At 38.7% G+C, this 13,291-nt stretch overlaps 1 protein-coding gene across 2 annotated transcripts in view; it reads left to right on the forward strand.

Moving 5' to 3' along the window:
* TMEM45A (transmembrane protein 45A) overlaps positions 1-13,291 on the forward strand; it is a 69,543-nt gene that overhangs the window by 41,639 nt on the left and 14,613 nt on the right. The window contains exons 2-4 of one of the 2 annotated variants that reach the window (XM_045902760.3): positions 4,756-4,822; positions 10,378-10,569; positions 11,829-12,041. In XM_045902760.3, the coding sequence (XP_045758716.1) occupies positions 10,380-10,569; positions 11,829-12,041 (403 nt within the window). In that variant the 5' untranslated portion in view covers positions 4,756-4,822; positions 10,378-10,379. The remainder of the gene's footprint in view (positions 1-4,755; positions 4,823-10,377; positions 10,570-11,828; positions 12,042-13,291) is intronic. The other variant, XM_045902759.3, reaches the window with a different exon arrangement.

Below are 13,291 nucleotides of genomic sequence, written 5' to 3' on the forward strand. Positions count from 1 at the left end.
ATACTTCAATAAAACTCATTGAAAAGCAGACACAGAGACTCCTTCTGCCCTTTCTTCTCTCCTGCAGCCTGGAACATGATTGTGATGGCTGGAACTTTGGCAGCTATCTTAGATTATTAGGATAAAGCCCATATTGAAGGGGAGGAGCAGGGAAACTGAAAGAGGCCTTTACACATGATAGAATTTCATTTCCATATCACATAAAACAGTTATGAAAATGGAGTATTCAGGGATGGGACAGTAGATCCACAAAGTTGTCAGCAAAAAATATTTAAATCTATTTTGTGTAACAACAGAAGAATCTTAAAACTTCCAGATGTCAAAATAATAGCTAACATTTATTAATTGATTTTTGTTTACCAGTTTCCATTCAAGTACTTTGCATTATACTTACTTAATCTTCACAAAAGCCTCTTAAATAGATACTTTTATCACTCTGATTTTACAGATGAAGAAATTTAGTTAGGGATGTATCAGTTTGTTCATGCATTCACTAGTTGCTGGGCATTTGGGCTGTTTCTGGGTTTTTGGTTATTATGAATAAAGCTACTATGAGCATCCATGTACAAATCTTTGTGTAGGCATAATTTTAATTTCTGTTGGGTAAATACCTAGGAGTGGAATTGCTGGGTCAAATGATAAGTGCATGTTTAACTTTATAAAAAGTGACAAACTTCTTTTCAATGGGGCTGTACAATTTTGTGTTCCCACTTAGAGTGCATAAGAGGTCCAGTTGGTCCACATCCTTGCCAATATCATCAGTATTGTCAGTCTTTTTAAATTTAGCCATTCTGGTGGATGAGTATTGGTATTTGTTATTTTAATTAACATTATCCAATTGACTAGTGATATCGAGCATCTTTTCCTATGCTTCTTTGCCATTCACATATAAAAGATTTACTTTTTTTAAAAAAATATTTTATTTATTTATTTGTCAGAGAGAGAGGGGGAGAGAAAGAGCATAAGCAGGGGGAGTGTCAGGCAGAGGGAGAAGCAGGCCCCCCCCACTGAGCAAGAAGCCCGATGCGGGACTCAATTCTAGGACCATGGAATCATGACCTGAGCTAAAGGCAGACACTTAACCGACTGAGCCACCCTAAAAGCTTTACTTTTTGAAGAGGTCAAATTTATCAGTTCTGTCCTTCATTACTTTACTTTTTTGTATTTTGCTTAAAAAATTCTTTCCTATCCCAAGGTCATGGGGATATTTTCAAATATTTTCTACTAAAAATTTTATTTTCACAATTAGGTCTTCAATCCACCTGGAATTTATTATTTATTTATTTATTTATTTATTTATTTATTTATTTATTTATTTTAAAGATTTTATTTATTTGAGAGAGAGAGAGAAGAGAGACAGTGAGAGAGTACAAGCAGGAAGGAGAGGGAGAAGCAGGTTCCCTGCAGAGCAAGGAGCCCGATGTGGGGCTCGATCTCAGGACGCTGGGATCATGACCTGAGCCGAAGGCAGATGCTTAATGACTGAGCCACCCAGACGCCCCTGGAATTTATTTTTTAATCTGGTGTGAGGTAGGGATCTAGTTTGATTTTTATTCATTACTAGAGACTCAATTGTAAAAACATTATTAATTTTTTTTACTGATTGGTAATTTGTATTGTTACTTTTGCCACTTACCAACTTCCCATATATGTAGGTGTTTCAGGTGCATTTTCTGTTGTGTTCTACTCCTATGGTAGAAGTGGCTTCAATATCTCCTGTAAGTTTCTGCCACCAAGAGTTTATTCATGCTGTTTGTTTCTTATGTCTAGAGTGCTCTTCTCTTGCAGCTCCCCCTTTCTTTCTTTTTTCTTTTTATTAACATATAATGTGTTATTTGTTTCAGGGGTACAGGTCTGTGATTCATCAGTCTTAGACAATTCACAGTGCTCACCATAGCACATACCCTCCCCAATTCAGCTCCCCTTTCAAAATCCTAATCAGTCTTCAAAGTCCAGCTCAAATGGTCCTTATAGTCTTACAGGATCCTGCCGTATGCCTTTCTTACTCCTCTAAATCAAATGAAGGGACTCAGCATACCTTTAGTAGTTTATTCCTTTACCATGAATCTTGGCTCATCTCCTTGGTATCATAGTCACATGTTTTTGCCTTCTTTGTTCTGCCAAACTGTAAACATGTATGTGTTGCTGTTGTAGACAGAATAATGTCCTTATACCACCACCTTCTGATTCCTGGAACATGTGAATAAATTACTTTACATGGCAAAAAAGGATTTTTTTAATGACCTTGAAATGAAGAGATTATTCTGGCAGGCCCAGTCTAATCATCTGGGTCTTTAAAATTGGAGAACATTTGCCAGCTGAGCTGTAGCAGCAATGAAAAATAGGTATATTTGCTTACCATGGAGTTCCCAATAACCTGAAGCAGATTGTTAATTATGTATGTAGTAATCAGAAATTGTTCATTGACTTGAATTGTGAAGCAGCATGAAGCTGGGAACCATGGAATGATTTCTTTAGGTTCTTACCACATCACTGATACTTATCTCTAGCATCTTCATTTTGTCAAGTGAAGTCATTGTAGATTACTCAGACCAGCTTTCTTTTGGTTGGCATCCCTCTGCCTGCTGACTCTGACTATAAACAGTGGTAAATAAATATTCAGATTACGTGCAGAGCTTCACTTCCTTTACATGCACAGACAACTCAATGGTAGAAAGTCCCAGAAGAAGGAACTCTTTCCTTATGGTGTTTAACCTAGTCAAAGAACTTGATGAGTACTGTTGGGTTCATCCGCAAACCTCTTCTGGTCTTTGCCCTTTTCTAGGGGAATAGTCTGAGATTTGGAATCATATATAAGGACCTTGAAACCCTGGCTCTGGTCTTAACTAACTCTGTGACTTAGAGTAGGTCAGTAAATCTCTTGGAGTCGCAGTTTCCTCATACCTGTGGTGGAAATAATAATATTCCTTGAGTTGTCTCAAAAATAGAATAAACAGATGCATGAGAAGTTATTAGCATGAAGTGAAGTGGATGTTCCACTACTAACAAAAACAGTCCAGGCCTCTATTTACTTTGAAGAGTTCGTTACAGCAGGTGATTCAACATGACATTTGTTCTTATTTTCTGTTTGTTGGTTTTATGTTTTTAATACATACATCTTTGGATTGGCTCATCCTGTGTCTTTTTTTTTTTTTAAATGTAGAGTTCTATTTGTCATTCTGGATGTTTGGTTAAGAATAGCCCATGTGACATGGGTGGTTCTAGTATTTAAAGATTGATAGGGGTATGGGTGTAAGAGGCTGGGGTATAAAAGATCAAAACAAAATAAAATATCTTAATAATGTATGATAAAATAAAACAGAACAGAATGTCAGGGCTCTAGTATTGTTATTGTCTTCTTCTGGAGCCAGATTATCATTCTGGTCTCAGGAGCAGCTGTTGAGCCACCACCTCTGCCCCATATGAAGCCTGATGTGAACAAGCCCATCAGAGTTTATGACACTGATGGGAGACAAATGGCCTCTGGGGTATAGTGATAAGGAAGTCACATTTAAATCTCAGTGTCTTGGTGTCATTCTGCTTGTCTCCACATAGCCTAAGCCTTTGGTTCACAAAATTTAAGAATATAAAAAAATAACTGATGAGCACTTATTAAAAATGCAGATTCATGGGTCTCCCCCCTGATGATTGATTCAGTAGATCTGAAGTGGGTGCCAAGAATCTGCATTTAATTAGCCACGTCCGCTGTTTCTGATACTGGTTGTCACCCAGCTCAGTGTTTCAGGGGGATGGGGTTCCAGAAAGAAACCCATCATTCATTGGTGATTTATTGAGTGCTAATTGGGTGCAAAGCATGATAGAGGATATGGCCCTTGCTCACCATGTTTATAATTGAGAGGGGAAATAAGACTTGTATACAGACAGGATAACAGCTGCTAGCTCTTCAGGTTAGAGTCAAACTGCTGCTTCTTCTTCCCATTTCACTCTGTGTACACCTCATGTTGGTTTAGAATGCACTTGTCTCTCTACTAGTTTGTGTATTCCTTGAGGGCAGGTGAGCTTCATTGATGATCTGCAGCAATTTTGTTCCATCATCTTTTCTTATTCTTGTAATTTTGGTTTTGGCTATGACTCCAACCCTAGCCCCTGTGACGATCTCTCCTGAGGCACTGCATATTAGGAAATGGTTTGCCTTCATAGGACTTATTGGACCTGCTCTGGTATGTTACTGCTAACATACCATTCTGCTTGTCTTCTGTCCATCTTGATGACCTGGAAGAGATAGCAAAGATCACACATGCTCTACTGGGCTTTGGTTCTCACAGCAGGGACACATGTCTGAGCCTAGTGGTCATGTGGGTGGGTGGCAAGGTGAGGCTTCTTGGGAGCTATGGCACAATGTTTGGACATGAAGTAGGATTTCAAAAGGGTGTGGCCCCAAGATTTACATTTATGAAGGCATTGTGACATATTCTGAAAGTTTACCTGCTGCCTTCATGCTGGAAAAACATAAGCACATTGGTTTAGTCTCTAAGAAAGAGAGTAGTTAGGGTGCCTGGGTGGCTCAGTTGGTTAAGCGAGTGCCTTCGGCTCAGATCATGATCCTGGAGTCCCAGGATCGAGTCCCACATCAGGGTCCCTGCTCAGCAGGGAGTCTGCTTCTCCCTCTGACCCTCCTCCCTCTCATGCTCTCTGTCTCTCATTCTCTCTCTCGCAAATAAATAAAATCTTAAAAAAAAAAGAGAGAGAGTAATTAGATTTAGACCAGTCAGTATCTGCTTTTCCTTCTTGAAGCTGGAATCATTATAAGTTCTTGGAAGAAGAGAATTGAGTTGGACTTGACATTGAAGAAAGTGTGAAGGTAAGGATAATTTAACTAAGAAAACTTTTTTGAAATAGTTGAAATTTGGGAGATAATGACTGGTATGGAATGATGGAGAACTTTAAAGCTACAAATGCTTGTATATATTTTGCTTTGAGTGTTCAAGCAAATGGTAAAGTGAAGTTCAAGAAATAGTTAAAATTTGTTTAGTGTATGGGAATTTATAAATGTGCCTTGAAAGGAGTCACTAAGATTTAGGAATACTTTATTTTGGTGGTGGCTCAAGATGAAATTTTAATTTAAGTTTCCCCCATGGCATTCATTTTATATTGAAATTAGTATTTGGTTGAGATTCCACCAAGAAAACTGTAGGATCTCTTTCTGTGAGATATTTTAAGTTCTCTCCTCTTTTTGTGCGCAGGTCTGGTCTGTGGTTTATGTGACTGTAACACTGGGAATTAACACTTGACACCTAAGTTAGATCTTGGGATTTGTCCAATATTATCTCTAAGTATTAGAGTTTAAAAATATTTCCCTTTAGGGTGAGTGTGTAAATTTGGAGGACAGTGAGAAAAAAAGAGGCCAACAAGGGTATCAGGAGTCATTGTTTGTCATTAGCCCAGAGGATGATGTTTGGTGTCATTAGGAGTAGAGGGTTTATTTATGGATTTGTTTGGATTGGGGAGGAGTATGAATTTTTAGGATAAATTGCAGCTGGAAGCTGGTGACTGAATCTTGCAGCCCACCATTTCAGGCTTGAATGAACCACTTTCCCCATGAGATTATTTTAAGTGGCAAGATCAGGCAAGGAGGATATTGAAGAAGGACTTTTTTGTGTCCTATTCTGGTGATTTTTCTGAGGTTTCTGCTGGTTGTCTGGCAAGTATGATTTGCTTTGTGGGTGAGAAAAGCCCGGTGTTGTTCTTCCAAGGGGAATGTGTCTGCTCTTTGGATTTGGATTGAATCAAACTCTGGACTACTTGGCTTTTAAGAGCAGTAAATTGCAACCTCAGGTAATAGTAAAGCAGGAAACAAAAGATAGATTTATGGATAATGGTGTTCTAGGAGATCACAGTGAAGTGATATTTGAGGATCTGAGCAGTTCTTTCTTTCCACAATGGAAGTGAAAAAAAAAAAAATGAATACCATTTTCATTGCCAGGAGCAACTGGGTCTGTTCGGTTGCTTAGCCAGGCAAATATAGCAAGCCTGCTTTGACTTCGTTTTGTTTGAGTTTTTTAAAACAGAGAACAATTGAGCCATCACGTTGTTTCAGATTAAAAGGCTAAAGATGCAGAAGTTCTGTAACTGATGTAGGAGCAATGCCTCATTTCTTTCCCTACTCCGTTCACCTCATATCCCTCTTCAAAAACTTTCATCTACTCCCCATTGCCTCCCTATCACATCCCAATGGCTATGCTGAGGTATATTGGTTCACTCAGCTTTTGGGGCAGCAGGAACCTATTATAATGTTCGTCATGGAGGTGGATCAGGAAGATTATTCGGCCAGAACCACACATTTCGGAAGGGCCCCAAATTTAAATTTTCATGTTAGCTCCAACATAGCCAATATGTTTTGCATCTGTGGTGAAGGTATTTATTAGGTAAACCTAAACATTGAAAAGGAACCATGGTTTCTGTAACTCTGTTTTGGCATTTTCTTCCTTTTTTAAATTTATCAGGGCATAAAAAAATGGAGGATAGCCCAGGCTCCTAACCTCTGAGGCCCTAAATGACCACTACACAGGCTCTCAATAGTGATGGACATAGAGGCTAATGAAGAGGACAGACCTTCAATAACTAATCACACAAAGAATTCATTAAAATAAGAACTGGGTACCTTGAGAAGGTATAAGGGGGCCTTCTCTTTGGGCCATCAGGGAGGATTTCCCTAGGCAGTTGAAATTGGAAGAGCAAGGGGAGTCAGCCAGATTTGGGGTAGGGGAGTGTTGATATAAGGTCTTAATAATCAATTAGTTTTCAGAGACAAGGTGGCCTCTACGATGATTTTCATATTTTGAGTTTGGGCAAGTAAGTGAATGGTGGTGGTGTTAACAAAATCAATGACTAGGGGAAAATTATTTTCTGGTAGTGGGTGGGTAGATAACATGATTAGTTCAATTTGTGGGCATGTTGAGTATGAGTGAGCTTTGAGACATCAGAGTAGAGATGTTTTCTAACTATATGATCTTTTAAGAAGGGCTTAGTTATTCTTGTTAATTTAGAACTTCACAGTGTATAAGATGCTATCCAGGTTCAAAGGGGGGGGGGTAGAAAGAATAGATTTATGGCCCCTGCTTTCAAGAAGCTTATTCTTTAAATGCAGTCAAAGAATTAAATAACTACAGAAGATTCCAGTAACCCTCTAAGACAATAGCAGGAGAAATGTTACAAGCAGTACGTGAATGATTGCCAAGGGAAGTATATAGATGTTTGTTGCTTTTCAGCAGTAATTGTCCAAGTAGAATTTCTCATTTGATTTTACTTTTGTTCTACTTTGGTAGTTTGAGGTGGGTTGAGGATAATATGAGCTTGCTTAAAACTACTGTGGGTTATTTGCTTTGGAGGAAACGTGTTTTGATTTTAGGAGGTAGGTATTTTTCTTTGTCTCATTTTACAGAAGAGGAAACAGAGGCACTGAGAAGTGAAATAATTTGCCCAAGTCACATAGCTAGTAAATAGTCGAGTTGGGATTCAGATCTAGTCCAGCTGAATCCAAAGCCCCTTCTCAGGTTTGAAAAATGCTGTTCTTTTCACTAAATACATCCCCTATCACTTAAGTTATTTGAAAACTTTATTTTAAGTGGCTGCAAAAAATTTTAAATCGTTCTTCTGATTTAGACAATGTATTTTTTTAATTTGGTGCTTGTATTTCCAGTTATAACTTTAGGATAGCTTCCTGGAAATGGGTTTCCTGTACCAAGGAATATAAAACCGTCAAGGCTTCTTAAAACATATCAAATTCTTCTCCAGAAACGTACAAATAATTTACAGTCTGGATGTATTTTTCAATCCCACATAAAAGCATTTTCCAATACTATGTGGCTTCTTAAGCCAAGACAAACAGGAGAACTCAGTAACACTACTACAGATGGTGATTAGGATGACGAATCACAGAATGTTTGAGCAGAAAAGAACTTCAGGTGTCACCTAAGCCACCTCCTTCTTCTATTAAGAACTAAGGCTCAGAGAGGTTAAGGGACATGCCCCAAACCATAGCACTAATTAGGGTCAGAGTTAGGACAAGAATGGTCACTTAGTACTATGTGATATACAATTGACCCTTGAACAACATGGGAGTTAGGGGCGCCAACCCCCTGCACAGTCGAAAACCCATGTATTACCCTTGACTCCCCCCAAACTGAACAACCAGTAACCTACTGTTGACTGGAAGCCTTACTGATCACTTAACACATATTTGTATGCTACATATATTATATACAGTATTATTACGACAAAGTAAGCTAGAGGAAAGAATATGTTATGAAGAAAATAGTAAGGAAGAGAAAATACATTTCCAGTATGTACTACAAAAAAAATCTGCATCTAAGTGGACCCGAGCAGTTCAACCCTGTGTTGTTCAAGAGTCAACTGTATTGAGTCAGATTCTATTTGAAGGTTTGGATGATTCAGGGGTGTGCCAAAATGTCCACCTGGGGGCTTGACTGAAAATTTAAGAGACTCTTACTGTTTGAGTTAACTTTACAGTTCCCCCTTGAAATTTCACAGTTGTGAAGGATGTGGAAGTCACCCAAAGGGGTCTCCCCTGAACTGAAATGCCCAGTACCCACTCAAGGAGATAAAGTCCTCTGCTGGGCCAGGGGAAACCTGAAATCTCCTTTCATCAGTGCTCTTACATCTGGCCTACTGTGAGATTCATAAAGAGGATTCTGCATTCTCTTTTCATTATTCTGTTGATGGTACAGGACATTTGAACAAAGGGCTGCTCACATAATTCAAGACTGATTTTCTATAGCACTGGCCAAAAATGGAAGCTATATCTTTTTATTATTTGTCTCACTGTGTAAATGTAACAATTGTGTAAACAATTTACAGTTTGATTTGGCTTGGCATCAATCTGAAAAGACTAGGTTAAGCTCTTTAAGCCTTAAAGGTTCAATAACTTAGCACAATTGATCTGAAGCAGACTGGTTGGCCATCCACTATGTTCTGGATAAGCCATGCCAAGGTTGCCACGGCAGGGGAAAGGTGAATTAAAGGAGTCATGTAGGCTCTTAACTCATTCAGCCTGGAAATGACAAATGCCATAGTCCATTGACCAGAACTAGAAACATGGTTTTTGTTTGTTTGTTTGTTTAGGTAGGATAAAATATTTTTTTCATAAGTTTCTATTTAAATTGAAGTTAGTTAACATATAGTGTAGATTGGTCTCAGGAGTAGAATTTAGTGATTTATCACTTACATACAGCACCCAGTGGTCATCACAAGTGCCCTCTTTAATGCCCATCACCCATTTAGCCCATCCCCCCACCCACCTCCCCTCCAGCAACCCTCAGTTTGTTCTCTATAGTTGAATCTCTTATGGTTTGCCTCCCTCTGTGTTTTTATCTCATTTTATTTTTCCTTCCCTTCCCCTGTGTTTATCTGTTTTGTTTCTTAAATTCTACATATGAGTGAAATCATATGGTATTTGTCTTTCTGTGACTGACTTATTTAACTTACCCTCTAGTTCCATCCACATCATTGCAAATGGCAAGATTTCATTCTCTTTGATATCTGAGTAATACTCCATTATAAAAAAAAATGCCACATCTTCATTATCCATTCACTAGTTGAGGTACACTTGGGCTCTTTTCATAGTTTGGCTAGTGTTGATAATGCTGCTATAAACATCGGGGTGCATTGACCCCTTTGAATCTGTATTTTTGTATCCTTTCAGTAAATACCTAGTAGTGCAATTGCAGGGTTGTAGGGTAGTTCTATTTTTAACTTTCTGAGGCACCTCCATACTGTTTAGAAACATGGTTTTGAATCACCTGGAGAAGAGGCTGGGAAAAGTCTGTGGAGAAGCACTTGAATATTTGATGAGCACTAATGGTCTCTTTTATATACTCGATGCTTGATACTTTGAAATTACTTACTTAAAAAATTGTAGGCAATTTTATATCATTTCAAGTTTTAAACATGCAGGTAAAACTTTCATATTACTTTTCCTCCAAATATCCTTAAAGTGTAACTATATGGTGTTGCACATGCTATCATTTTAAGAAATCCTTGAGCTCCCTATTAAAAACAACAGAACTCTTGCTTAATAGTTGTGAGATTTGGGCAAGTCACTTAACTCTCTAACCCTGTGTCCCAACTGAAAATGGGTATGTTGTAAAAATTAGGGTAGAGATTGTGTGTAAAACATTTGACATAGTGCCTAGCACAAGGTAAGTTTTCAATGAATATGAATTTTTTTCTTCTTGGTGTTGTTAATATTGCAGTGATTGACAGTAACATCGACTCCTCTTAAATCAATGGTATATCCATAATCATCAGAAAATAGTGTATTTTATGAGAATGAGTGATGTTTCGGCTAAGTTCTGGAAACAAAATGTCTTCATCCTCTGTATGTTCTAATCTTGGTAGACATGGGGAATTTCAAAGGTCATGCCCTCCCCGGAACCTTCTTCATTATCATGGGTATCTGGTGGACCACCAGGTGCGTTCTGAAATATGCCTGCAAAAAGCACAAGCGGACTTCCTACATTGGCTCCAAAGCATTATTCCATCGAATAGAAATTTTTGAGGGAATCGCGTTAGTCAGCATGGCTATCACTGGTGAGTGGACCACTTCTGTGTTCTGTTTTCTCCTTTTGGGTATTTCTACATGCAAAGAGAAAATTAAATACCAAATCAAGAAATCACTAAAATGAATTTTTATTAAAAAATATCTCTGAACACATATTCTAATTGTAATTTCTATCTGATATAATTTGTTAGAAGGTGACACTTCATGTTTATACAAAGGCCTATTCCTTAATGAGTCAGTGATGGATATTAACTTGCCTGCCCACTCAAGGTGAATTTCCTTTATTGAATTAGTTGGAACCTTGAAATAATTTTATGTCATTTATTCTGATGCCTGAAAGAGGAAACTCTATCAGAAGCCATTTCTCAAAATGATGCCAAAATAATCAAGTTATTGTGGGAAAGCCTCAGTCATAAGTTGTTGCTGATGGACTGTACAGAGGGGTCAGGCTGAAGAAGACCTTGCTTTATGCACTCATCCTTTTTGTGTGATTCCTAAATTGAAAAGGGAAGTTAGGCCAGATGACTTCTAAGGCCTTTTCATTGACTATAAGATTCTGTGAAAATTTTCTGTGGTTTTAGAATTCCACTGTAGCCTCTCCTTTGTGAAAGGCAGAACTTTCTCATTTCCCTTTGGATTTACTCCTGCTTTATTCATGGCAATTGGTCTTTGCTGTGGACATGAAATTACAGAGCAACCATTTCCAAAAAGAGGGATTGCCTTGCCAAATTCCATAGATTGACACATAAAGCAGAATTTTAAAGAAGGTTTTACTGTTTCTATAACTGACTAGACCAGGTGCTGTAATCTGTGTTTTCTGTAAACTTGACTTGGGGAAAAGCTGAACTCTAGTATTTTGATTCTGAATCAAGCACAACTCGCTACTTCTTGGCAGCCAACCAGAGATGCAGGATGTGTCAGAAGGAAGTAAACAGCCTCTGTAGGATTTATCTAGTCATTAGATGAAAATGGGAACTAAGACCATCAGTGGAACTGATCAGGGAACTATGAAGAACTGAAATGATCAGCTTTGATGATCTGAAATAACTAGATGTTTGACTAAATTGGCTTATCTTTGACTAAAAGTTGATCATCCAAACCAGTATTTGAACCTCTAAAACCAGCCTAAAGCCCCAGTACTTAGCTGTTAGGCAACAGCCCAGAGAGAAGAATCAGCATCGCAGAAGGACATTAGATTAGACTAAGGCCTGGGTTAATCCTGTGTCTTCCTGCTTTCTTCACGAAGTTGTGGGGAGGGTTATTAAAACTGTGATATGTTCCTTTGCAGGCATGCTTGGGGAGCAATTTATCACTGGAGGGCCCCATTTGGCCTTATATGACTATAAAGAGGGCCAGTGGGTCGACCTCCTGAACTGGCACCATTTCACCATGTATTTCTTCTTTGGGCTGCTGGGTGTGACAAACATCTTATGCTTTCTCATCAGTTCGCTTCCTGCCTCCTTAACCAAGTTAATGTTGTCAAATGCCTTATTTGTGGAGGGTAAGTATAAGTGAGTATGTTCCCGTACCTTTCACTATCCTTGCACACTTGTCTAGCCCTGTGCAATAATATTCCTTTAGTGTCCTGGTGCCGCCTTGATCAGTTGGGCCATTTGTTTGGGCCACGGGGAGATAATCAGATGTCCTGCATAGGACACCAAGGATTTTCCCTCCCTACTGACTTATACAGTAAACCGGGACAAGCACCATCCTTTGATGTGCTTTATTCACATTTCACATCATTCTTTTTTTTTTTTTTAAAGATTTTATTTATTTATTTGACAGAGAGATAGCGAGAGCAGGAACACAAGCAGGGGGAGTGGGAGAGCGAGAAGCAGACTTCCTGCCGAGCAGGGAGCCCGATGCGGGGCTCGATCCCAGGACCCTGGGATCATGACCTGAGCCGAAGGCAGACGCTTAACGACTGAGCCACCCAGGCGCCCTCACATCATTCTTAAATAACCACCTACCATGGTTATTTATCTCTAGGTTATCCTGGAGAGAATCATGATTTCCATTTTTAACAAGTGAAACTGAGCTCAGGGTAGTGAAGCATGAGTATCCTGAAACAAGGAGACCGCTCACAGCAACCTACTAACCTGCTAACTAGCTTTTTTCATATTGATATAGTGGAACTGCACCATTACATGAGAAGTAGGGTCAAAAAATCAGTCACTAAAAAGAGGAGGTCCTATTTTTGAGAGGTTAATGAAAAACACTTTTTGTTCAGCTGATGTCCCTGTTACTATGTAGGGAAAACAGGTGTTTAGTAATTTGTTTTCATTTATTGTATTTGTAAGGATTAGATTGATGATAGAACTAAAAAAACCCCAAAGGATCAGGAGGCAGTAATTTCCTAACTGTCCACCTTCCTTCCCCCATCTGAAGATAAGGACTTTTGCCAACCCCTTTCTGAGAACAAAGGCTAGCTAAAAGATGGACGTCAACAACCATGAGCAAGATTCTCAGTATCTCAGGGTGTTACCATATTTTGAGTGAACATCTTTTCCTCCTCATCTACATGAAAAGGTTGAAGATAAAGCTGGAATCTGCTCATGGGATTAAATAACATAGGTAGTTACTATTTTTTGGGAGCTTCCAGAGCATCTTGTCATACCCATCAAAGTCCACTCTTATGATTTGTATATATATATTTGCTTACTCCAATGGACCGAATTCCTTAAAGCAAGGATTTGTCTCATTCATCTGTGTATTCTTGCTCCCCTGCCCCCATCACACTTATTATTCATC

Source organism: Mirounga angustirostris, unplaced genomic scaffold (assembly GCF_029215605.1).
Source record: "Mirounga angustirostris isolate CCGP_5_RB_7025 unplaced genomic scaffold, mMirAng1.0.hap1 SCAF_1, whole genome shotgun sequence".
NCBI lineage: Eukaryota > Metazoa > Chordata > Mammalia > Carnivora > Phocidae > Mirounga > Mirounga angustirostris.